The sequence below is a fragment of the Pseudopodoces humilis genome, chromosome 4 (assembly GCF_049639895.1).
Source record: "Pseudopodoces humilis isolate 2021_Gansu_Grassland_sample_001 chromosome 4, ASM4963989v1, whole genome shotgun sequence".
Taxonomy (NCBI): domain Eukaryota; kingdom Metazoa; phylum Chordata; class Aves; order Passeriformes; family Paridae; genus Pseudopodoces; species Pseudopodoces humilis.
In genome coordinates this window covers 49,303,177-49,330,942 of record NC_142203.1, presented here as the reverse complement: position 1 = coordinate 49,330,942, position 27,766 = coordinate 49,303,177, and the positions used below count along the sequence as shown (strand labels likewise).

Genomic DNA, 27,766 nt, shown 5'->3' with positions numbered 1-27,766 from the left:
TACAATTGTGTTTGTGCTGGGTAAAGGCCAAGTATTCTCTAAGGATAAAAGGTAAACATTTGTTTTGTGCCTTTTATACTAGCCTGGGCAGATAACTGTAGATACTTCTTTCCTATTTGAAACCATGTATGTTGAATGTCAGAATTGGTTTTACAGATTACTCTCTACAGTGTATGATTTTTTTTTTTTTTAACAGGTGGATTGAAATTGAACCAGAATGGCTGCTGTTACCTCAGATAGTCCTCCAAACTCAAGCTGCAAAATCATGACTTTTAGGCCTTCAATGGATGAATTCAGGGAATTCAACAAATACTTAGCACATATGGAATCACAAGGTGCTCATAGGGCTGGAGTTGCAAAGGTAAACATCTATAACATGGAAGAAAAATGCTCCTAATACCTGATCTCCCATTATTTGTATTTTGCTCATTACAAAGCTGACCTTTTTATTATTTAATTTTTTCGCAGATGATTTTCAAGGAGTAGGTAATGATTTGTTACTGTGTTAAGAAAGCCTTTTGGTGTCTCTGATATTTCATGCAGACTAATGAAGATGTTGTATAGTGTTTTCTCTCTAGCTGTAAATAGTTTACAAGTGTACAAGAGCAATACAGGTTCTCCTTCTAAGTAGATTTAAATTATTTTTTGTCAAATCAGAACAAAGCAGGGGGTAGATAGTATAAATTAAAGTAGTCCTGATATACCAGGTGTTGAACTTGGAACACCATGTTTACAGTTGTGTAAAGCTTTTCTTGAGCAAGTGATTATAGTAAACGTAAAGATGGTAAAGCAGTGTTTGAATGGCAGTAGTTTTCTTTTTAAGATCATATTATGTTCTTGTTAATGAGAACTGCAGGCACGCTAGTTGCAGCTGTATTGCTCTTTGAACAATGGCACATCCACGACCTTACAGCAGGAGTTCCTCTGTTAGCAGACAGTGAGTGCCAGAGGTTCAGTCTGATATAATTTAGTGATACATCACATGATTGTTTATGCTGTATCTGTTTTGCTGCTTTTCAAACTAGCAGAAACCACTGCAGATCTAGAAATACCAGCTAAGTTATTGTAAGTACTCTGAGGGAATAGCTATCTCTATTACTGGGTTTTGAAGCTAGTATTGTGTGGTCGAGACATTTAGCAAGGAGGGACAAAACTTGAAATTGGTGGTTTCCCCTCCGCCCACTCCTGCCTCTTGCTTCCTGTGAAACAAAGCAAAACTGAACTCCTTACTCTTTGAAAACCTTGTAGGCTGGGGGGTTTTTATTTCAGCTGATAGTGTACATAAGTTATATTCTCAAACTTTTCTCTGTAAACAGAAGTAGAAATGTGATAAATAGACAACAGTGGAAAGCCTGAGCTAAATTTTTTCTATGTTCAGCTTTGTTCTGGAACCTCTTTGTCTGTATGGGGATGATGTATTGCAGTCCTTTAATCTTGAACAGTAAACTTAATTGTAGTGATATATTCTTGCTGGGTTGAACAGCAATTAAAGCATCTCTTGCTGTTTTCAGTCTGTCAGGTACTTGCAACACATTACTAGGTTCTCTTGAGAACTTTATATTCTATTTTTCACTATAGTTTGATAACATCTCAAAAATTTTAAAATAAACCAACTAAATATTTTTTTAAAACAAATCTTATCAAGTGAATAATTTATACTGGAAAAGTTTAAGGGACATTTTTCTGAGTTTTGGATATTTGGTTTAAAATAACAGGAAAAGAAATTCAGTTTTGATAGTAATAGATAATATACTTATAGGGAACTTAATTTTTTTTCAAGTCCAGGATGTACAGTCTCCGGTATGAATGCAAGAAAAATAACGACTACCAGAAGAACAATATGCGTTTGCAGAAAGAGTAATTTAAACTCTAAAAAGAGAACACAATCAGAGTAGGCATACCCAACATTTTGGGTTAAATGTGAACGTGTAAGGGGAAAAGACCTGTTACCTGTAGAAAAATGCGTGTGTAAATGGGGATGAAATGGCTATAAGGCTTGCACATACTGAAGGAAGGAAGGAATATGGTAAATAAAATGTTAAAAAAACTGCAACCACCACTGAAGTTCCCAATACTATGTCTGAAACAAGTCATTAAAGTATTAGACAAACAATATCAAACAATTTCCAAAGCAGGTAATGTACTCTGGCATCCCTTGAGCAAATTGGCAAAAAAAATGCCATTAGGCTTTTGAACGTCTGAAATGAGCTTTATGCATAGAAACTCTATTTCAGTCTTACTGTTACAGAGGATTCTATACCTAAAAAGGAAGACAAAGGCTGAAAACAATAGGACAAGTGACAAACAAGGGACACTGATAGATTAGTTGTCTTTACCAGAGAATGTGGTGTTTTGAAAACTCAAACTGCATTAATACAGAGAAAAGAGTTAAATTAATTTGCAGTCACACTGCTGATTAGAAAAGTAATTTCAGAACACTATACTGAAAATAGATACTGGCAAGTGCAAGAAAAACAATTTTCAGATGAGCAAGGGAGGAGATAGTAGCCAGTGCCATGCAGAATCAGATCTATGGGACATTACCAGTATATGAAAGAGAATTTTACAGAAATGTGTGTGCTGATAACACTCTGCATTGATCTCAGTTGTACTGACATGCAGTCTTCATGCAGGAGGCTGACTGATACAACTAAGACATCCCTTTCTAAAACTGTATGTTTATCACACTAAATTATACTAGACTCTATTAATATGCTTAGGATCTTTGATAAATAAATAAGAAAGCCTTGCCTTAGGGTTTTCCTTTTTCATATTTAAGCATCCAACAGCATGATTGATGAACTTGATCTGGGTTGCTCCCGTTGAATAAATTTGACTTGCTTGGCTTTGAAGAGGGTATTTTTACTAAAGGAAATATGAAGGGGCTTCAGTGGGACAGGTCAGTGGTAAAAATATAGAGATATAGTCATTATTTCCAGCTGTTATACTGGCTAGCTGTGTGTTGCTCTGAACATGATATATAAACATCTTTAGTCCATGTCCTTGTCTTCATTAGAAAATGCAGATTCTTGGGGGCAGTGTGGTGGGTTGTAGTGCTGGCTAAAATCACCAGGGCACTTACTCATTTCTTGCTGTGAGATATGGATTAGGAGAAGGGTAAAACAGGCATAAAACTTAAAAGGTATAAACAAACTTTATTAACAGGACTACAAGAGTAAGAAGCATCAGAATAAAACCTCCAGAAACCTTTCCTCCCCCTGCCCAACTTTTTCCTTTCCCAAACTGAAAATATAAGGACAAAATCTGGGATCTTAAAACAGTACTAGCTCTACAGTAATCTTTTATCCGTCCTTGTAGGGAGAGAAGTTTTCTCTTGTCATGCCATGGAGACTTCTCTGCAAGAAATAGTTTTCTCATGGCTTTTAATTTCTATGAATAGCAGCTGCCCAGGCAAAAATGCTGCCATGGTAACATTTCCTCCCATTTTCACAGCCCTCCTAGAGGTGTGTCCATGGGCCATGAACTCAAGGAGTATTATTTTAAGGATGAGTTATTCAAAGGCAAAGGTTCTCCCCATCTGTCTCTGTGATCATCTCTGGGAAGAGGTTTTCTCCTTCTCTCCTTGGGGCAAAGGGTTTTCATCAGCTCTCACTTCTCTTTCTCTTTTCAAGCTTCTCATGGGATCACAGCTACTCCACCATCTTAGCTTCATCAATGGATGCCTCTGCTCAGATCTACAGCTTCAATTCTTCATCCCCCCAGTACTTCTTTCATTAATTAAAGGAGGTGTTTTACTATATCATTGTCCATCTCCATGGCTCTACCAAAAGAATATTTCAGTCCCATTCGGCATTTCCTCATCCCTTTCCCATCTGAGGCATGACTCCTTCTTTTACTGACCTTGATGTTTTCATGTTGTCTTTCTACGTCTTGATCACTCTTTTCTCTCCCTGGAGTCAAAACCAGGTTTGTAGGTCTCATCTGTGTAGTGAAAGTGTGAGATCTTGCCCAGTCTTGTGGATGGTCATGTGATCTCTTCCAGGACAGCAGCCGGAGCTGTTTATGCTGGATGATTTTTTTGGTGGCTGCACTGGGATCAGCAGCCAGGCTAGCACTCAGAGGCAGCTCGCTGCCAGCCGATGGCTTTCCCTCCCTCTGCCCGGCACTTCCTGGTAAAACTTAGCAGCAGCAGAATTTCAGCCAAGCCAGGGCCAGCCTAGCCCGACAGCACTGCTGAAAAGGGCTTGGGGGGTCCCTGGGAAGAGATTGGCCGCCCTCGGAAGGGCTTCAGCCACCCCGCCAGAACGGGACCCAGAGAGCTTCCCGGGAGGGGCCAGCGCCACAGCAGAACCTGGCTCAGCCTGGGGTCGGCTCCCTGCAGCCTCCATCCCTTGCCTGGGACCCACTGGGGTCTGACTCAGCCTCCCCCAGGCCTCACAGGCTGTGGGGGAACAGGGCCAGCCTCATCAGAGCTCTGATACCTTTCAAGGCTGGAAACAAAGAGAAAGAAGTTCCTGGGCTTGCATTTTTTATAAGGTGGTATTCACCTGAGTCAGATCTGATTTTCAGTGGTGCAAAATGCTGTCAGTTCTCAGAACTGGCTAGCTATTGGCCTGTCTCAGGCACAGAGGAAGCTCCCAGCAGCTTCTCTCAAAGAAATCACTTCTGTGGGTGATTCTTACTTCTTTCCCTAAATGTCAAACTACCACAGGCAGGGAGTTTATTTTTATCTTCTTTTAAAACTTTTTTTGCATATTGGTCCCCACAGTCACATCTCTAACCAGCACTCTCATTACAACAGTAGTGAACATACACCAGTTAGCTGGAAGGGGATATTTTGAACCTGTATTCACAAAAATATTTTTATTGCTTAAAGCACACTGACCTTGAACTATATAAGATAATGCAAATTTTGCTTTTCAGTATTCATGTATTTGAGCCAAACCACCAAGTTCATGCTTAATAATCATGAAAATGGAAATCTCTTTGCACATATTTGATTTCTATGCATATATTCTGAATGCATGATTTCTCCACTTCCAAATGAACATTTTGTATTTCATTAATGTGCATACAATTTAAGAGTTCTGTGAAAGAAATAAGGAGGAATCACAAGATGATTGGATTATTTTTTTTCTCTGAAAGCAAATAACACTAAAACTTGCAAAGTGGTTCTTGTACAGCAGAAGTCCTGTGGAAGCTGAGAAGGAAAGAAGGAAAAGAAGGAGTTGTATCTGTGTATAAACTAGATAAAAACACCTCTTTATGTATAAAATAAGGACATTAACTATGGAAGTGTGTTACTATTAAATAAATTTCCTTTGACTTGATGTTTGTCTTTTGCAGTGTGCTTGTAGCACTAATGGTAGTGATAGCATTTCTTTGGAGTGTTTGAGTACATTAACATTACAATTTATGATTGTTTGCTGAAGGTAGCAAATGATCTATCTGTTTTAGAATTTTATTTCTTTCATGAAGAGATGAAACAGTGAAATTCCTGATGCATACATGGAATCCTAAAGTGTGTGTAAGAAAATAGGCTAGCTGTGTAGCTTAAGGACTGCCTCATTTGATCCCGTTATTAAAAGTCATCGAGAAAACCTCTGCCTGAATTAAGGTGCAAACAAGAGCATATGCTGAAATCATATGCTCATACTTTTTAATGGATTTTGTTTAACAGCTAATGAGAGAGAGATAGAAACAGAGAAGAGGGGAGTAAGGATGGAGGAAGGATGGAGGGAGAGTGACAGAGACAGGTGAAGTAGAAATATCACCACTAGTTTTCCAATGGCATCTTCACCACCTTCTTCTGGTCTTCTTGGTGAGGGTCCCCCAAAAACCACAGAATTCAGTAGATTAATATACATTCAAATGTATTAATGTTTGATACTGTCTATTGCAACAGACTGTTTTGCAACGTATCTGTTGCATCCTTTTGCCTCAGGAAGGAATCTGGGGGTGCTTCAGGGTCTTTGATGGCTTATGACACCTCCTCAGCTGCTTCTCACGTGAATGCCCTGAGGATAATGGCCATCCAGAGGTGGAGGGATTTGCCACTGAGCCAGTTGAGTGTAAGGGAGGATGGGTGTGACCATAGGCTATGCCACACCCCCAGAACTTCTCCTCCCCGGTGTGGGAGTTCAGGCACACCTGGCCTAAGTAAGCAGATGGGCCTCCCCCACCCCAAACCCAACCAGAGCTGATTTTTGGGACAGCTGCTGGATTTTGCTTTCTTGTGGATGCCTTCCTCTCCCTCAGCCTTGCTTACTTCTCCCTAGACCTGAGATAATTGAACAATTGTGTCAATTGAACTATAGTATCTTTAGCTCAAGTTTTCTAAGGTGCTTTAACTCACAGTCCAAAGTTCCAGGCATATTCAGGGAGGGGTGGGCTTAGGTGGGCACAGCTTCTTTATACAGGTTTACCATCATGGGGAAAAAAATCCTTGAGAACAATGTTTAAGCATGAAATTTCAGTCTCTCATGCTACCTCTAAATTATGAATTAATTATTCAGATAATATAATTCACTTGTTGCATGTTTATAGGAGCTGTTCCTACTTTGTTGTAAAATACTTTAAAAGTTTCCAAGGCAGTGTTTGTGGAAATTTGATTTCAATGTAGCAGAAGAATGAAAATAATGAGTGGATCAAAAACCATGTCATTAAGCCTTTAGACAAGTAAAAGTTCAAAAACGCAACCAGACCAAATATATATATATATATATATATATATATATATATATATATATATATATATATATATAAAAATTGTTGCTCTGTTTTAGAAGTGATACAGTTTCACATCATCTGATTTCTGCTGAAATAATATATGCAAGAAATGTTCAAAATTACCCAGCGTGTTAAAGAACAGTGGTATGAATACAGGCTTTTTTAAATTCTTAATGATTTCTTTTGCTTTAGAGTCTGCTAAGGAGTCTTCATAGACTGTGGGTAGTTTTGTGGTATTTGAAATAAATGTGTTAACTTTACAGCTGGTTAATCTGCACATAGTTTTAATCTTCAATTATGAGGATTAAATAATGTAATTATAAAAGCTAATGTATCTAAATTAGAGTACACTCTTACTGTAATAGAGTTGTACCCTGTAGTTTTATGGGGAGTAAATTGAACAGTTTCTGGAATCTAAAACAGCTGTATTTTGTTCACTCTTCAGTAAAAAAACCAGAGTTATACATACTGTTTATACCAAATAATGTTTAGACAGGGGACTAATAGGTTTTTTTAGAAATGTTGATTTTAATTGAGGATAAAAATTTTATATCTTTGAATCTTTAGGTGTGAAAAAGACATCTAAGATCATTGAGTCTAGCTTTTGACTTAGCACCTATGTGTTCACCTCTAAACTGTATTTCCAAAGCAACATACACATGTTTTTTAACACTAAACACATATGATATCATGGATTGCAAACTATTTGTCAATTATAACAACTGACTGTAAAAATTTTGTAAACTCTGATTATAAACGTGTATTTTTGCACAGTTGTCTATGAATTGTTGTAGATTGATGAGTTGCTGCTTGTGAATTTATTGAGGTGATTGTGTGTTTTGAGTATCTGCATTGTCTAGGAGCACATACAATATCAGTTAGTGTGAAACAGCTGGTAAGCAAATGTTCCTTTAATCATGTGTGCATATTCAACTCTTCTTTCAGCTTTTTTCCATGATGTTTTGAATTGTTATCAAGACTGTGATGTTCTGTTTTGTTTCCTGAATTTAAAGGTTATCCCACCAAAGGAATGGAAACCAAGAAAACATTATGATGATATTGAAGATCTGGTGATTCCTGCTCCAATTCAACAGATGGTCACTGGCCAGTCTGGACTTTTCACACAGTACAATATTCAGAAAAAGCCCATGACAGTGAAGGAGTTCAAGCAGCTAGCCAACAGTGACAAGTATGTACTCTTTCTTAGTAAGACAAATACTTATCTTCACATGTTGTGTTTTTTTTTGAATTGGGCAAGGCAACTGGTGATTTCTTTTACTTTTTTTCCTGTCTCTCAAGGTATGGAAGGGTACCACAATGTGAATATTGTTCATGTTTATGTTGTTTGGAAGCATCTGATACTATGGCAGCAGGAAAGCATATGAAAAACCTGAGGCATGATGCTTTCTGTCTACCTGTTTTTCTTTATGCTCCAGAAGATGTAGAAATAAGTGAAGATGATACAGATGTGTATCTGAGTTTTAATTTGATTACACCTATTAATGTTTAATTCCTGGGTACTAGAATGGCCTATCACTATGTAATTCTGAAAACTCCAGTATCTTTTATAACCAATCCAGAATGTTTTGCATTAATCTAAGAGAACTCAGTGGTGTCTAGTGAATGTGTCTTGGTTATGGCAAGATGGATATTATGGGAGGGGGTGAAAAAAAGTTTGTGAAGGGCTGGGCATTGTACTGAAATGTTCAAATTATTAAGTATTCTGAGAAGAGGAAATTGATAGATGGAATTCTTGCCTGTCATTTTGGCTACATAAAAAGAATATATTTTACTTGACCATTTCCTCAAAACAGAGTGGAAGTAGTTTCTCTGGAAGATAAGTCAAAGGATCTTAGAAAGAAAGATATTTGAATGAGGGAAGATAATATGGCCTTAGTTTGAAAGCAAGTTTCTATTATAGGTTAATTAAGAAATTAGGTGTAAGAATAGAAGCTGTTACCAAGATCAGGAAAAACTAGGACATATAAAGCTTTTAAGGAGGCTCCTTGGCAAATATTCCGTAGTATCCATGCCTTCATGATAGTGCAAAACTATTTTTTTTCTCCCAATTACAAAGAATAACAAATATATATTACTTGTGCAAAATTTAATTTAACACACAGTATTCTTTCTCTGGCAATTGGAAATGGGAACTTACTTTGTAAGTCTTGAAATTATTTGTTTAGTAAATATTAGAGGTGAGAGTAAATCATACGACCTATATCTGATGTGATTTTCAATAATACTTCTTCATAGATGTTAAAGTTGACATTTTATTAACCCCTAAGAAATTGAGATACACTAATTTCTTAAAATAGTTAATTAATGCAGAAATGCTGGGAATTTTTTAATATGTATAATAGTATTTTTTAAGTTCATTATATTAATCGTGGAATATATTCTTGAAGTGTTTCTGATTTCAATTTTTATTGTTTTTATTGAAATCAGATGGTAACCTAATTTTGCATGCAAATATAGAACAGTCGGGAGGACTTTCTCTCTATTACTAGCTGTAGGTCTTTCCAAATATTTGTCACTGCTCTTGAGAAAATGTGTCTCATAACCATCTATGACACTGTTACTGCAGTCGATATTTCTTAAACTATCAAGTAGCTGAGAGCCTCTGTTCTCCCATAATTTTGTTCCCTAAAGCAGAAGAGTTCTCTGTTAAAAACTTTTTTCTTGATTATTAGGATGTTATCTATTTCCTTTGGGTAAGAGAGAAGGGCCATGAACATCTAAATTAAATCATAGTTGCCTTTAGAAGGATTAGGTGTACTCAGTCTAATGCATTTCAGCTTGTATTTGTTTAGACATTTGAAGCTCACCATTGAACCAAAATGCTTCTTTGTTTACATCTGGGAGATAGGAGCGTTTTACAGGATGAAATCTGCATCCTATAATCAAGTAATTAATGTGTGCATGTTACTCAGGGCCCAACAGAAATTCAATCCGATTTCTGGAGCTATCATGAGAAATAATTCAAACAATTCTGTTGCTGAGAGTGCTTTGGTTAAGATGTACTTTCCAATTTTTTTGTTTTTTTGTCTCTGTTCTGAGTTATTACATTATATAAATATACTTGGTCTCAGTGTTGTATGTTTGGATTTTCTTTTCAGTTGCTCAAGTGTAGCATACTGGCAGTTCTACTATGAAACTGTAGTTCTCAGAGTTGCAATAATGGGGGAGTAAGTTTTCTTTTCTGAAGACTGAAATATGGAACTACAGAGGTCTGACAAAGGATCCAGAGGCAAAGCTATTGATTGATGTTCCTATGGTAGTGTGCTTGTGTTGAGTTCCCACAAGATCATGAAAGGTTATATGAGTAACCTTTCAAAAGTATTTACATAAATATATTTGAGCGTGTGTGTGTTACGTATCTCGTGCTGTTTTAAAGGAGTAAAAAGGAAGAATTTCCTTAAATACTTCTTTTCTCTGCATCACAGAATTTTTTTGTAGCAGCTGTTTGAAACAACAGCTTTTCTTGAAAGGTTTTTCTGAGGCAGAAAGAAGAGAAGGAAGTATTGCTTTTGCCTGTGAGGGCTGCATGGCTGAGTTGTGTGATTGTGAGTGTCTGAGATTGTTGTGAGATAAGCTTTTACAGGACCTTTATCTGAGTCTTTGCAGAGCTGGTAGTAAGGTAGGAAAACAAAAAATACTTGTTAATTGTGTTTTCCATGTGTGTCTTCTTTTTACTGAAGAGAACTAAAACAAAGGGTCTCAGCCTAAGGATGGTGTGTAGATAAGGATGTGTAGATAAGGATGGTGGGCTGATTTGTTGCTTGAGACTGAAGCAAATACTTTGTGGGCTGGTAGATGACTTTAGTTCCTGTAACTGTCAGGTACGAGGTTTCCATGATATGGTTAATCATGAAACTAAGAATTCAGGACAACTGGTAATTCTTCTGTTTCAGAGAATTTTTAAAAAAGTGACTCCATCTTGGAGGTTCAGAAGCGTAGTCCGTTGTAAAGGCGGTTGTTGAAAGACGGTGATGAACCTTTGCCTACCTCTTTCTCTGCAGATACCGCACTCCAAGATATGTAGACTATGAAGATCTGGAGCGTAAATACTGGAAGAACTTGACTTTTGTGGCACCAATTTATGGAGCAGATATCAATGGGAGCATTTATGATGAAGTATGCATAGTTTTTTATGAAGTTTATCCCTTCCAGCCCTCTTTTAAAGGGTACTCGGCTTAGAGGATACACTCTTGCTTTGTGACTGAGAATCTGTCTTTTGAAATCTTTGTGTTACCCTTTAAAGCCTCCAAGCAAGGTTGAAATTAACTCTACATCTGCAAGAGTCAGAGAGTTCTGTCCTTAGACAGTAGAATATTGCTACTCTTCCTGATCATGACTCTTCCCTTTCTTCACTTTGAACTCTCCAGAAATTTGAAATTCCTTCCTACTTATTTAATTGCTTAATAATGTTCTAGTATGTATGTTTCCTGTGTGTATCTATGGAAATCAAGAGATATTTTAACTAAGTTTTACTTTAAAATTAAACGATGGATACTTCTATATTTTTCACTGAGAAATTTGGTAGCTGTACTTCATTCTTGAAATGTCTGCAGTTTCCTGGAAATGTACTTACTCATGCTGTTTGCCTTTCAGTTAAAACCGATGAAATTAGAATTTCCAAAGGAAATTAATTTTGCGGGTTAGTTGACAAGATCTCCATGGATAATAAAAGGACTCTTAAAACAGATTGCATTATCTGTTTTTGCATATTATTGCATTGATATTGATTAGGCTATGTAAGTAAGACAGGAACTAGATTTCTGAAGGGTTATTTAAGTAATGAGACTAAGAGAAGAAATGTTAGCATTTCAGAAAAGATTTGAGGATTTAAAAAACACAGGACAAATTTGTATGAAAAGAAAGTACCATATGTGAATTTCTTGGATTATTTCATGTTCTATGTAACTGCTTTTCCAATCACTGTTAAAAAAAAAGTATGATTTTGCTGTGGCGGATTATCTGAGGCTCTCCTAGTGTTTCACAGTTCTTCATGGAAGATAAATTGAAGACTGTCCAGAGATAAATATAGTCAGACAATATTGCTGAAGGCAATTCAGTTTTTTCACTGAGTTATATGATTATTGAAAGACAGCTAAGAATGTCCAATGGTATGTTTTTTAGAGAAAGCAAATTTAAATTCTCTTGTGTGTCCACATAGCTGCCTTAAGAAATAATTTAGAAAATAATTGAAGATTCTAATTTGGAATGTTTCTGTGGAGAGACATTTTAGGGGTCTGTTGCTTTGTGAAGACTGACACAAGGCAGAGAAAAACAATGTTTCAAGAAATAGAAGCTTGCCCTTTTTCTTTGATGTTTGTGTCTTTATTGTTGGCAGATAATGCCTTATGGTATAACTTTCTACAAATACATACTTTTTTTGGATTGTGTTTTTTTTCATGTTTAGTATCTTAGTTTACGCTTGCACGAGCAACATTTCCAAAGAAAAGAGAATGAATGCAATAATATTGAATTTGAAAGTGCTGACTGGTGAAAGAGAAGGTCAGAGATGTCCTTCTTACAGAATCACGCTCTTGGAAAGAGGAGGAAGGAAGGTCAAAGAAAAGCAAAGAGGAAAGTGAGAAAATTAGCATTTAGGGATCCTAACTCAGATGTAAAGTGCGTAAGAGATGGAAACTAAGCACGGAAAGTTGCAATGACGGGGGAAGACTGCAATAAAAGGGAGAATAAAGAATCATTGGTTTGTATAATAAAATGGTTATAATTTAAAAACAAATAGCAAAGGAGAAATGTTAGTGAAAGGAGTTGACATTAAGGAATTTGAGCAGATTGAGCACTTAATGTGACAGCCAGGTGCTTGTGTACAGCCAGCCCACTTGATATATAGAAGAAGGCATATTCTCTATTACCAGAGTTTGGTGAGAAAGTTACGATGCCACTGATAAAAATGTTGTCTCTCAGAATAATTTTGCTGCAGTTAATTTTTGGCCAGCAGATGGTGTACTTGCACAACTAATATTTTTCATGTCTTAATATTTGAAGGTAGTATTAAGAGGGATCTCTTTGATTTTTTTTTTTTTTTTAAATTAGAGGTTGTTCTCATGTCTTCATTCAGTTTCCTTCAGGATTGTGATTATTTAGGGAAAGGGGAGAAATACAAATCATTGATATTTTTGGCAGCATTGAAGAGAAAGCATATGGTGGGATTAATTTTTCATAGTGGCCTGTTTGCAAGAAACAAAACAAATGCTTACTTTTTACGAAATACAAATTGTAGAAAACCACGTGTTAGAGGTGTTACACTTACGGTAAATATCTGACAGAATTCCAGGTAAAAAACTACTAGGAACATAAAGAAAATGCGATACATACATGTATGTATATGAGAGATCATAGATTTTGTAGTATTTGCTTGTTTAGACCACAGAATGATAGGTACTGAGGAGTTTGGAAGATGGGGAAAAATTTTCTAAAGGCTGTGTTATGTGAAACAGAAGAAGAACCCACAAAACAAATAAACAACCCAATGAAAAACAAAGAAGTAAAGAAACAAGGCTATGAGTGCATGCTTTGAAGTGTAACAACTACAACCAATGGTTCAGGTTTATCCTTGTAGTATTTGGGTTATTCCAGAATCTGTTTAAAATCTTTATGGCTATTTGATGGTTTTGAACTCAGGTTAAGTCTTTACAAATAAGCAACTGATCTATGAAAACAAGTGTTCTGTGTGCTCTGTGGAACTTGATAGAAGATGAACTCTATATAGTTGAAGGTTTGTTGGAAATATTATTCTATGTTATTTGCATTCTAATTGCTGTTACATTTAATGGCAATGCTTTTTAGGAGAATCCTATGTAGGTAACTCTAAAAAAGGCAAGATTGGATCTAGCTACTGGGAAGGGGGGAAATCTTCCTGGTTTCAAAAGAATTTCCAGAGAAAAATGACTGATTCAGTTTATAAGTTTATAATGAGTCATAAAATTTAAGTGCTGACAGTGGCATCTGCTATTCTGCAGAGAAAAGCCAAGTTTAGAAGAAGCATGTATAAATATTATTTTGTGTCTCTCTCACTACTCTCCTCAGCTGCTGTGTGAAAGACACATTTTACTTTCATTTTCCTCCTCTTAGTTTTATTTCTCCTGATAAGACAATTCCTAATGCGTACCTTGTTGCACGTATAAGGTGTGGGGAGCATACATGATATATGAGTGCACCCTCAGTCAGTTTGAAGAGAATACCAAGTTGGGTGGGATGTTGCTCTGCTGTGGGGTAGGAAGGCTCTGCAGGGGAATCAGAACAGGATGGATCTGTGGACTGAGGACAACAGTGTGAGGCTCAATAAGCCAAGGACTGGGTCCTGCCCTTGGGTCACAACAGCCCCAGGCAGTGCCACAGGCTGGGGCAGAGTGGCTGGAAAGTTGCCCAGAGGAAAAGGCCCTGGGGGTGCTGATGACAGCAGCTGAACAGGAGCCAGCAGTGCCCAGGTGGCCAAGGAGGCCAATGGCATCCTGGCCTGTGCCAGCAATAGTGTGGCCAACAGGAGCAAGGCAGGGATTGTCCCCTGTACTCAGCACTGCTGAGGCCACACCTCAAATCCTGTGTCCAGTTTTGGGCCTCAAAATTTGGGAATGATGTTGACATGCTGGAGCATGTCCCGAAAAGGACAACAGACCATGAAGGGAAGTGAAGGGTCTGAAGTAAAAGTCCTAAAAAGAGCAGCTGAGGGAGCTGGGGGTTGTTAAGCCTGAAGGGAAGGAGGCTCAGGGGGAGCCTTAATCACTCTCTACCGCTGCTTGAAAGGAAGTTGTAGCCAGGTGCGTGTTGATCTTTTCTCCAGATAGAAGGCAACAGGACTAAAGTAAACTGCCTCAAGTTGTGCCAGTGGGGCGGTTTACTTTGGATTTTAAGAAATGCTTTTTCATGGAAAGGAAGTAGTACCAGTCACTGGGGCAGTCTTGTCCAGGGAAGTAGCTGTGTCACTGTCCTTGAGCACATTTAAAAGACCTGTAGGTATGGTGCAGGGAACATGGTTTAGCCTTAGCAGAGCCAAGTTTTTGATGGTCTTAAAGGTCTTTTCTAACCTAAATTATTCTATTCCTTCTATTCTAGAATGTCCTTTTTCTATGATCTACTCATAGTTGAGACCCATGTGAGCAGTAATTTAGGTTTTAGTATGATTTCCAAAGAATCTACTTGCCCACCCTTCAAAAGGGTGCTTAAAAAGTGATGACTATATCCTTGATGATGAGAGTAAAATGATGAGAAGTAAAAGCAATCTGATGAGGGAGATTGATTGTGTTTCCTAATCTGTGTGTTTATGGTGTATTTTGTTTGTAGCATTTTTCTTCTTCTGTTTTAATGACTTTCAAGGCACAGTAAAAGCCTGGAAGTAGCTTTATTATATTCATTGATGTGAGTGAATGTTTATGTGGAGAGAAGAGTGGGTTACCAAGCATAATTTTTTCTCTAATGTTTGTCGTATTCCTTTCCACTCTATCTCTTAATTAGGTTTTTTGCTCTTCTTTATTTTTTGAGTTGTTACAGTCAGTCATAAGGGCTCTTCAATCTTAGTTGTGCAACTGATGTCTTGTTTGCCAGTTTAATACTGAAATGAAGCTGTGAGATAATGAAAGGAAAAATTGAACACTGAAAAATGATAGTGTGTAATAATGTGTACATACAGAAATCATGTTCATAACAGTATTGACTGGTTTAAGTAAAGTGAAAAGACTAGTTTCATGTCACTTGTGTAAGTACTTAAAAAAATTAATAAAAAATTATTGCACTTGTAGCCTATTTTATTCTTATTTGCAAAGAGATTGGAGGTTTCAACTGTGAACTTTTTACCAATGTGCTGAGGTAAATGTTTTTCTTTGTGTCTTTGGGAAAACAATGGGTCAGCTCCTTCCAAATTGTGCCGATATTCACATAAGAAATGTTTGTCAGGTATCCCATTTGGTCTCCATATAGCATTAAAAGCAGATGCAAAGGCTGTTAAAAGTAATAAAAACTCTTTGATAGTAATTTACAGTAAGTTTGAATCACCTTCAAAATGAATGCAGATTGGAATAGTGGTCTTCTATATAAACGACTATGTACCTTATAATATTTCCCTAAGGAAATACAAGGTAAGTATAATGTGCATAGCAATGACCATAATTGGTAAGGTTTTTCAAGCCTGTGTTATCTTATAGAAGGAAAACCACTGAAAAGTTTTTCTAGGTATTGGATTGCGTGGTACAGTTGTCAGTGATGACAAGTGTTCTTTAAAGAATTTACAATCAGAAATGTGGTTAAATTAGAAATCGTATCTTGGCATAGTCCTTTGAAATTATTACAATATTCTGATAGTATTGTGATATTTTGAGGAGAATATTTTGTATTTTCTTAATATGAAATTGATTATAATGCTTAAATGTGTTTGTATATAAGAAACTGTCAGATAAATGTCATGGTCAAATAATATATGTACTGTTGTTCTAACAATTGTTATTAAATATAGCACAACTTGCAAAAATATTCTTAAAATTTGAGAAGTATGGCTATATACTGACCTATTAAAGTGGACTTTAACAGCTGGGATCTTTTAGTGTGCATTGCAATTGGTGCATCTAAAACCTATTATACAACTACTGTAAAAATAAGAATCAATATTTTACTTTAAAATTGTACAAGCATTTTATTTAATGTTTGTGAATATTAAAAAAAATCTGTCAGGTAAAGTAATATATTTAATAATAATTTGTAATAATTTTTTTTAACACTGGGCATAAATAAGAAATTGATTTATCCTTTTAAGTCTAAATAACATAGGAAGAGTTGAAATGAATCAGTGTGATTTTAGTGCTTTGGCCAGTTTCAGTGAACATTTCCTTTTGAGCTAAGAATACTTGTCCAAAATAGTCTTTAGGAAAAGGAAGTAGCTCATCTGTCTTGAGTTTAGAAGTTGTGGATTGTTTATTTGGTATGTTTGGTATTTTGAAGCAAGTTACTTGTTCTAGGATTGATCTCCATGATAGGAATTGCTTTTGTTTGAGGACAAATCACTAGCAGTTTGCCCGGTGACTAGTTGTGATACGAGTTAACAGAGTGTGCAAAGATGAGATGTGTTCTTAAGAAAAAAAAGTATATTCTCTTAACTATTACTTAATTGTTAGTAGAAGACTTAGATTTCAGGATGTTAGGACTGTTAGAAGCTTACATGGGTGAAAGGTTTTGATGGGATGAATAATGGGTAAAAAATCCCATGGAATACTGTTAAATAGAAAGGTAACACATCTGTCTGAAGAAGTGTGAATTGCTGCAGTACTTACACTGGCCACTGTCAGAGTAGCTGCCTAGATTAACTGTTGATTTTTACAAGTATTTCTTGCTTTCTTCTAATCCTGTATATCCTGTATCTGTGGTTGAATAATTGCTGCTAGTTTGCTGTATTAATTTGTTTCTCCAAATGAACTGCACTGTTTGTAAACAGAGAAAAAATTAATGTGAGTTAAAAAAATAAAATTTGTAAATTAATTTGAGGATTTACTACATAAAAATTATTGCTTCAAATTTTTTATTTTAAGCTGTATTAAGTTGCTGCTGGCACTTTTTATATTTGAAAGGTGCAAATTTTACAAGCATCTACTCTTTTGAATTCAGATTGGTGTTTCTTCTTTTATTAGGATATAAATGTTATTTTTTTTTACTTTTTAAATTTCAAGTGCCTTTGTTTCATAAATCCATCAAGCACAAAGCTTCCATTTTAAAAGAAGAGAAAATGCTGTCTGAAATGAAATAATTCTGTAAACTCATTTACTCATTTGTAAAATTCCAAGTAACTTTGTATTTCTTAAGAAGTGATAGCCAAAGCAGGTGATTAGAAGTGCTTGTTCAATGAGAAGTCTGAACTTTATACAGATGTTACCTTGTCTATCAATTCTAGCTGCTTCATAAATAACATGCTTGACACAGAATTCTCAAAAAACAAATAAAAACTGAGTGTTAAATCTTCACTACTTCTTGCTTTAACCTGTGTTCTTACTATTCCAACTGTTTGTCCAACTAGCTCTCCAAGTATTTAATAGCATCATACTTAATCTGCTGCATCAGTACTGCAGTCTGCCAGCAATTCATTCCCCAGTAAGATTTACCAGTACTGTAGATTCAGTGATGGGTGTTGGGCAAAGCAGCTCATGGTTAAGAGTGTGCTTAGAGGCTGTCTTCCCAATAAAACTTGTCTGAATTGAGTTTTTATAGTTTTGATTATATTTCTTGTTTTTTTGACTGCTTGAGCACCAGCTAATGTCTTCCCTGGAGGTGTTAATAATTGCTGTTATAATGAAGTCTAATTTTTTCTCTTCAATTTTGTAGCTTTGATCTTGCTTATACTGTTTCTTACATGCTGTATTACCTGAAATTAGAATTGCAGTTTGCAGTTGAATGTGAAGTGCAACAAAAGCTACATGTATTGCTTTCTGAATGACTTTTAATACACAAATTTTATGGGCACTAACATAGGGAAACAACTTAAATCCCCTGAAATCAATAGATTCTTCTGTGGTATATTTCTTATCCAGTGCATCATTATGATTAGAAATACATCTGAAATGAAGTAATCATTTTAGTTTTTATACTTTACAGAGAAATGGTAAATTTATGCATGTAAAATGATTTTTTAAACCAGTTTTTCATACTATTTGGTATTACTTTGTAAGTAATAAAAAAGCATAGATAGGTCCTGTGAAACTTAGTGGCTTCCATCTATCAACTCATTGAGTGTTTTGTCTGCAGCTATTATTTCTATTTTTCTGTGTACCTTTTTGTATGTTGTATGGTGTTTCAATCCACGTTAGATTTGATAGAAAATTGTAAATCAGCTAGGAACTTATGTCCTCTGCTTTGAACATCTGAGACTTACAACCTGATCTAATACTGAGGTCAAGAGAATTTTTCTTCAAGTAATTTCAACTGACTTCTAAAGTGCTTACAAATTTGTATCAACAGACTGTCTTTTAAAAGGCTGCATCAAGTATGTAATTTTTGACTGGGACTGTTATATGAAATTGCATTGCTTTTTAAGTTTAGTAATATTTTTATTATGTATCTTTTTCAGGGTATTGAGGAATGGAATATTGCCCATCTTAATACAATATTGGATGTTGTAGGAGAGGAGTGTGGAATTTCTATCGAGGGTGTAAATACACCATATCTTTATTTTGGCATGTGGAAAACAACATTTGCGTGGCACACTGAAGACATGGATCTCTACAGTATTAATTATCTCCATTTTGGGGAGCCAAAGTCATGGCAAGTTAAATTTTTTTTTTTTTTAAAGATTTCTGTTTATTTCAGCTGACTAAATTATGTACCGTGTTTTTTCTGTCCTTGTAGTATGACTGTCAATGAACGGTGACTCTTCATAGTTTACAAAGTATGTCTTTATGAGCTAATAAAAATTAAGATCTAGTTAGCATCATCAATTCCCTTTTTGTCTTTTCTTAACTTTTTGTTTGTTTATTTGCTTGTTGTCCAAGAAACACTCTTTTTGCCTCTTAGTGATTTACCATTACATTTACCATTACATTACATTACATTTGCTTGACCTTATTGGCTGGACTGGACCTTATTGTATGAGAAGTCGCACAAAAGTTAGTGGCTGTTTGGTAATGTGGCTAAAAGGAAGCTGGACATGAGATGAAGATACTTTTCTAAGAGCTTTTAGATGTTTAAATTCTCATATAAGCTAACTGTTAAGAGTGGATACACTGGGAGCGTATGTCTGTCTGTTCGAAGGTGGGAGGGCTCTGCAGAGAGACCTGGAATGGTTGGATGGATGGGCAGAGTCCAATAAGATGAAGTTTTGTAAGTCCAAGTGCTGGGTCCTGCATTTTGGCCACAATAACCCCCTGCAGCACTACAGGCTGGGGATGGTGTGGCAGGACAGTGCCCAGGCAGAAAGGGACCTGGGAATGCTGGTGACAGCCGGCTGGACATGAGCCAGCAGTGTGCCCTGGTGGCCAAGAAGGCCAATGGCTCCTGGCCTGTATCAGGAATGGTGTGGTCAGCAGGAGCAGGGAGGTCATTCTCCCCCTGTACTGGGCACTGGTGAGGCCACACCTGGAGTGCTGTGTCCAGTTCTGGGCCCTCAGTTCAGGAAGGACGTTGAGACACTTGAGCACATCCAGAGGAGGCAACGAGGCTGGTGAGGGGCTGGGAGCACAAGCCCGGTGAGGAATGGCTGAGGGAGCTGGGGTTGTTTAGCCTGGAGAAAAGGAGACTCAGAGGAGACCTGACCACTCTCTACAGCTTCCTGAAAGGTGCTTGTAGGCAGGTGGGGTTGGTCTCTTTCACCAGGCAGCAACTGACAGAACCAGAAGACAGTGTCTCAAGCTGCACCAAGGGAAATATAGGTTGGATATTAGGAAAAAGTTTATTACAGAAAGAGTGATAAAATACTGAAATGATCTGCCTGGGGAGGTGATGGAGTCACCATCCCTGGATGTGTTTAAAAAAGACTGGATGTGGCACTTGGTGCCATGATCTAGTTGAGGTGTTAGGGCATGGGTTGGAGTTGATGATCTTGAAGGTCATCCTGTGAATTCTGTTATACTTTCTTTTCCCTTACTAGGTCATTTGAATTTGGGAGCTTTTTGTTTAATGTAGAGTAGACCAGGAATCCACCAAGATTCATGTCATTCACCATGAAAGGCAGGTGTGCTTGCATATGTGCTAAGCTCAGTTTTCTAATAAACTGTGTTAGGAATCAAGCCTGAACTCTTACCAAGAGTGGCTTTGGGACTCATAATGTATCATAGTACAAAGGGTTGTCTGTCTCCATTCCTTTGTCATTGTCTTAGCTGTGAGAAACAAGCAATTGCAACAGAGGGAAGAAATAAAGGATTGAGTAGAAAATGTTATCATACAACCCAGGTGAAGACTAAGATGAAAAACACAAACTTGTATTTAATATGTTGTATTGCTTTGTAATTTTAGATTAGCTAAATAGATAGCTGTAGTGCAGTTAAATCATGCGCTGTCTTTTTGAAAGACTTACTGAGAGCTTAGTTGACTTCCATATTTTTGTAATATTGACATGTTTATGTATACAAATGGAAGCATGTGGCTCTATATTATTATAAAATTGTACAACATGTACTTTTGAAGGAGTAACAGTTTAGGAGGAACACCAGTTCAGTTAGGGCCAAAGAACAGTATCTAGTTTTGAGTTTTTTTGTTAGACATAAACAGTATCTGTTCATGTCTTGCTTTATGAAGTTGTGTATTTAAAGACTCACAGTACAGTGCATAATGCTATACATAGCATTTTTCTCTGATGGAGTGTGAAGGATGGCAAACATATAGTTTAGATTGGTATGGATACACTGCTGTTTGTGTAATATGGAGTGAAAAACAGTCACAAACACTTTGGAAGTACAAATGGAGAGAAGCAAAGTGCATTTTTGTGATACAGTAAAATTCTGATTAAAACTGCAAATGCTGAGTATAGTAAGCTGAAAGTCTTTTTGTTTAATACCATTTGATATAAGTTGTCAGTATGCATGTGTTTTGCTTATGGAGCACTGATTTCTGTAGTGGTCTTCCATGCAGGTGTTTCAGCTGTAATGAATAAAACTGTAAAATTTTAGTGTGTGTGCAAATAACAACTTGAGGTAGGTGGATGTTTATTGCTTGTTTTTCTGAGTGAGTTTTCAAAGCTGATGAGCGAAACGTGTTCACAGTGTAGTAAAAGACTCTGTGTTTACTTGGTTTAACAGTGTGGATTTGGACTGTCTTGTACAACTGAGTATACATTTTCTTTGTTCCTGAACCATATTTTTTTAATAGAGAAGAATCAATCCAGTGTTATTGCAACATTAAAATGAAGCAAAAGCCTGTTACATCGCATAGTAAGGCAGTTAAGTCAATAATAAATCCTACTTAAAACATACAGTAAGTTCATGAAGTGCAGTAAATATCTTTTTAACAAAAAGAAGCAGAAATGAAACAACTTTTCAATAGTTTTCTATTTTTTGGCTGCAGTAAACATTAAAAATAATATGTTCTTTTGTATTTTTGCTGAATTGTTGGAGATAGCATGTGGAATTGTTTAAAAAATCAGGTTATTGTAAGAATAGTGGGTTTCTAAGATATGTACAATTCTGTAAATTAAAGAAAGTTTATTAAAGAAAGAAATTATTTCTTTAATAATATAAAATTCTAATTGTAATGATTCTGCAAGGGAGGGTAACCATTTTATTCCACAGCTTTTGCTATAGGAAAAAATAGAGATGTTTAATGCTCATATCTTTCTGCTGAACCCTTGTGTCTTGTGAAGCATACTAAAATTCAAAGAAATTAAATTTGTTTAAATTGGACTTATTTTACATTTTTTCCTTTCACTTGGGAAAATAAAGTATATGTTTCTTTTTAAATTGTGGTGATGTAATAATATCAAATAATGTCAATGGACATTTATTACATAAATAGTGAATATAACATTTTGGAACAACCTAATATAATGTTTAAACTAGAAATAAGCTAATTTTTTCTCAAATCGCTGCCCCTCCAAAACCCAATATCTGTATTTTTTTCCTTAGATGTTGGTATATTTTTTTTCTGTGTAATTTTTCAGTCTTTAATCTTTTTGTCTTCTGTATTGTTAGATATTTATCATACATAAATGATGACTTTTAGTCATTATGTAGTAATTATGTCTTTAAGCATTTCATCCTTTCCTTTATGTGGATTTTAGGTATGCTATTCCTCCAGAGCATGGGAAACGGCTTGAAAGACTAGCTCAAGGTAGGATTTCTAATATTTTCAACTGTATGGTGTTTGAAAGACAACCCTTGAGGAAAGCGAGAAACACTGTTCTTGACTCATCTACTGTTTTATTACTTAATGTTGTGTGACTTCTATGTGTCTACAGTGTTACTGCCCTGAGGAATTCTTAAGAATTAAAGTAGTTGTTTTTTGTGTTTTTTTGTATGTTTGTTTGTTGCTGTTGTGGGTTTTTTTTGTTTTATTTTTTTTTTTGCTTCTTAGAATAAGAGAATTTATTTTTGTACTGGCATTTTTAGCTTGGTGAAACTTAGAAAAATGAGGTTTAGTATTTTGTTGTTCATTAGATTCTCATTGCTGGTATCTTTGTCTCCTCTGTGCCCTTGCTCTTTCTTGTCCTAGCTTCTTTTCATCTGCAACTTTTTGAATCTTCTTACCCAAATTTGATACAGAGATAGAAATATTGAAGACAGATGAGTCTCCAAAAGTTTCATGAAAGTTGATGGTTGGGTAGAGGACAGAGTCCTGGTTAGTGCCTCTGTGAAGGGGTAAGGAGACAAAGTGTTGAAACACTAAATCTTATTTGTTAGCAGCTTGCTGACTATTGAACAGGCATATAGATCCACTTTAGCTAAAGCATGTACTGGCTTTTGCCATTTAGAGGCACCAGAAATGTATGGGAGAAGGAGCAGAGATATAATTTTAAGATTGAGGTCTCAGGGATAAAAATTACTAGTCTCTAGAAAGATTCTCACTCAGTAATTTGTTTCCTTTTCAATACTACTGCACCTCTATTTTTGTTTCTGAATTAAGAGTGCAAATTATGAACATAGGAATAATTAGGGATGTTTCTTGGCCTGGCAGCCATGTTTTATAGCTTGCTAATAACTATTAAATTATAGAATAGAATGCTTAATGAAACAGAATTAGAGGAAAGGAATGCTATTGAAAGTTCATAGTTAGATCTTGTGTATCAGGACAAAATTCTGAAAATTTGTATACATTTTGTTTTCATTTTTTTTTTTCCCCTTAGTATATGGGTGCATGACTACTTTTCTGAGCTATTACAAAACTTGCAGTTAATGATGTGAAAGTAAAGGCCTGTGATCTTCCAGTCTTAAAAGCACGTCTCAGGAAAATAGATTTCAACCTGAATAATTACATTTCCTATTCCTAAAGTTTGTCATAGTTTCATTTGAAAAAGTTGTCACCCATTTTCTTTGCTTTCTGGTTTCTTTTCCCAATGCAAAGTGTAGAGCTCTATACACTTTGGATTTCAGTGGTAAACAAATTGGAACTTGTAGGCTGGGTAATGAACTCTGACTTATGATGATTCAATAATTTAATTTTACAAGAAATGATGAAAGAGTAAAAGAAGTAGAGAATTGGAAAAGTTTCAAGGAGGGGCACTAGGATTTTTTTGAAAGATTTTGAAAGAAAAAATTGCCTTTTTCTTTTCATAATTTCTAGTAAATTCTAACTTTTCATTGAGAAGAAGTATAAATAATGGGAAGGGGGTATGGTAGAAAGACTTGTGATGACTGACATGGGCAAGGTGACCAAAAAGTTATTGTTCATTGAGTCTTCCAGTATATGTAAAGACTCAAATGAAGTGCCTTGTCAGGTTCAAAGAAAGCCTAAGGAGATGGTTTATTTTGCAGCATGCATTCCTTACTCTTCTTGGTGGATTCTAAAATTTTAATGCATTCTGAGGGAGATTGGAGCAATGACACAGAAATATGTTAGAAATGCATAGGAACTGCCCGGGCTTTAGACATCTTGGAGCAGCAACTATTTGCTACTAGATTAGTCAGCAGAAGCCAGCTTTCCATGCTGTATGTAAGTGCTTCTTTATACACAGTTCTGACATTTGATGGGAGCAAGATCTTTGGGTAGATAGACTTTACACATGATGTTTTTTGGCTGCTCTGGCATTTATTGTAGATTTCATGTTGCTTGAGAACAGCTGTGCAATGTTCTAAAACCATTCAAGTTTAAATGTGCTGTAGTGAGTATGCATTGAATTTTTCTTTATTTTCAGAGTGAGAGAGAAAAAGATGGGCAGTTGAAGCAACACTTGTTCACTCATTTCTAAAAATGAAGTGGTATTGAGGCATGGCATTATTTGTTGTAGACAAAAAAAAAAAAGTTCCTTCTTTCCTTGAAATACTCCGATTTCTGTAGATACTAGAGTAAACTATACAAATTCAGGAAGTAGGTAACTTTTGGAGATACATGTTTTGCAACATGGAAAAAGAAAGTGTTATGTTAGAAAACTGGCCTGAAGGTGCACAGCCTTCTTACTGCAGATGGTGGTCTAATAAAGTAATAGAAATGGGATGTTAAGCATTGGAGAAATGGAGATCTCCAAGGCCACTGTTTTTCAGAAACCAATAGGTTTTAATGGAGCAACATTGTCTTGATATCCAGGTGCTAGTCAGAATTAGACTCATCTGCATAGAAGTAAATTGTCCACTGCTGCTCTTAATTTTATGTTAGTATGAATTACAAAGACCTGTGGGGTGAATGGAGAACTTCCTTGATGAATCGTGTTTATGATCGTAACTTAATTATTTTTATTTCAGTACTATGTTTTGAATAGCAAATAGCAAATAAAGCATAGAATCACATACTGAATAGAGATGATAAAATTTCAAATAGTGTTGATTCCATTACATTTACCAAATGAAGCTGGATTTCTGTAGGAAAACCAGGTACTCATAGAGAGATTATTGTTGTAGCAGCAATATAAGATAGATGAGTTAGGAAATGTTGAAGAGTGTTGTCTATGAATCTAAGTGTTTAGTATATGATTTTAATGTAGTCTGGGATATTTTTCTGTGAGAAGATTGTTTCCATGGTATTTTCGGTTTATCTAATAGCTGACAGAGGAATGAGGAAGATAATGCTATAATGATGACCAAAAAAAAAAAAAATGCACTTTTTTTTTTTTTTTAAACTGAGAGTTACCATTTCTTATTGTTTCCATACTGTGATCTTCTACTTTGCAACTGGTGTCTTTGAAAATACAGCCTGTTTCACATGCGGTATCTTACAAAGATGAAAGTATAAAGTAAACTGCATGGCTGCAAGTCACTTAAAAAGAAAACATTAATAAAACATAGTGTAAATGAGACCTTTGTACTTAATACCATTTGTAGACAAAATATTTTTGCATGAGTGCAGCATGCACTCATTTGAAGGAAGAAGAAAGTAGTTTATTCAGGAAGGTTAGCTCTGATGACCAGATGCCTACTGAATTAATTGAATGCTCCTAAATAATTAAAATAATAAAATAATACGTTAAATGTGACAGGTTGTCTAAGTCAAGGCAGCAGCTGATACATAAAATTAAAGGAAGGTTAGAATATTTTCCATTATCTTGTCTGCACATCACAATTACAACGCATGCCTTTTGTGCATGAATGCTTTCATTTTTGCTTTCCGTTGAAATCTTGATTGACTGCGGCGCCTACAAATGCTTTGTCTGAAAGACATTAGACTTGCATCTAATAAAGACAACAGTTTGATTTTGCCCTTCAGCTGCTTTCTCATTTATGTAGATTTTTTTTCAATTTTATGTAGACATAAATGTAATAAAAATCTCAAGTGAGCTGTTAACTGCAATTTTTATACGTGTTGTTATGTTAATCTGTAATACCATGGTATTCTTAAAGGATTTTTTGTTTCACAAAATGGGTTAGAAAATAAAGAGACTAGAGGTGGAGTGGCAAAAGAGAAATGGCAGACTGAAGGATTTTGAAGATCTTTTAATAGATCGTTTGAGTGCAGAAACTGTTTTAGAAAGGAGATGACATCTACCTGTGATGTTCAATTATGTTAAAGAAGAAACTAAAATAAAGTTTAATATATTGTAAGTATGTATGGTTGTTGTACAAAGCTTTGTGTGGTGTATAGTATTAGTTACTTTATTTGATGCAGAAGTCATTACCTGTTATTTATGAAAGCAAATTAATTGTTGAAATGAGGCTTGAAGTAGAACTTGCATAACTTATAAGGATCTTGAGTGTGAAAACTTCAGCAGTTGAAGAATTGAGCTTTTTGTCAAAAAAAGAATTAGTCAAGTAAGAAGAGTCTTATTTAAGAGATAATAAATTTGGCTGGAACATGTTCATCTGGGCATACCTATAGTTGTATTTCATTCCACTTGAAAGCCTCTTTGCAGCTTTTGTACTCTGCTTTGTATAGCATAAAAATTGCCATTGTTCCTTTGTGATGGTTGTTATTATGCAAACTTAGCCTCCTAATTTCTTTCATGTTCAACACAGAAAGTTAAATCAAATTAGTTCAGATCATGGCAAAATAATTTAAATAAATTACATAAAGTTTATATTTATACCTACCAAAGTAAAATCTAGAAAGATAATTACTAGAAAACTTAGTACTTAAGAAATCTCTGCCATTGTTTTGAGAGTACTGATCTGCAAATTATGATTAATATTTTGTATAAGTCCTTTAAATGAAGGTCTGCATAAATAAAAAATAATCATAACCCTGAGCTTAAATCATGTTGATTTTATTTATTTTTTTTTACTGTCATTATCATTAAACTACATTAAAGGTATTTTCAATTCAGGATATTCTTTCTCTTATGTTGTGAGTTTTATGATTATATATATTTTTTTAATTTTAAAGAATATTAGCAAGAAATGCAACATCTTTAAATTTCAGGTGAAGTCTTGAGTAAGGGAGTGCTGAAAATTATAGGATGTCTAGCTTAATTCATTTCGCTGGTCAGGATTTGATTTGGAAGTTCCCTAAGAATATGATTTTATGTGGATGTCATTAAAAAATGACTTTATTTGTGACCAAATTAGAATTTCCTTGTTCATTCAAGGTAAAATATAGCAAGCCAACCTGTTCAGTCCAATGGAGTTGTAGAGGTATACTTTTGGGAAAAGTATTCTAATTTGTGCGTATATGACTTTAGCTGGACAATGTAATTGAAAACATTGTGGGCACATTCTCAGTAGCATAGAGTAGCATTCTGAGTATCTTAAAAATGCTAATCAACCAGGGAACGGAACCAAATCCACTTCAGTTTGGCTGAGTGATAGGCGTGATATTGATGTGGTCATCTGATATGAGCTGCATGTGATATGTTGGAAAGACACTCTGAGGGTGGAATGGAAAGATGAGACTGCCAGCTAGCAATACTTCCCGTCCCTTAATAATTTAAATAATCTAGAAATTTGAACTTATTTTTTAAAAAATATGTTCTGTATCCCTCCCTGGCAAGGAATCTGCTGAGTGCCCACTACTAGTACTTTACTGAAAGATGAGAAGGCTTTGACTTCTCTCTAGCATATAT

General features: G+C 35.6%; 1 protein-coding gene across 3 annotated transcripts in view; it reads left to right on the top strand.

The window, feature by feature from the left end:
- The window catches only part of KDM4C (lysine demethylase 4C), a 264,479-nt gene that overhangs the window by 11,700 nt on the left and 225,013 nt on the right, over positions 1-27,766 (top strand). For all 3 annotated transcript variants that reach the window (XM_005522679.3, XM_014252351.2, XM_014252350.2), the window contains 5 exons: positions 197-361; positions 7,704-7,879; positions 10,713-10,827; positions 18,767-18,960; positions 22,406-22,455. In XM_005522679.3, the coding sequence (XP_005522736.2) occupies positions 218-361; positions 7,704-7,879; positions 10,713-10,827; positions 18,767-18,960; positions 22,406-22,455 (679 nt within the window). In that variant the 5' untranslated portion in view covers positions 197-217. The remainder of the gene's footprint in view (positions 1-196; positions 362-7,703; positions 7,880-10,712; positions 10,828-18,766; positions 18,961-22,405; positions 22,456-27,766) is intronic.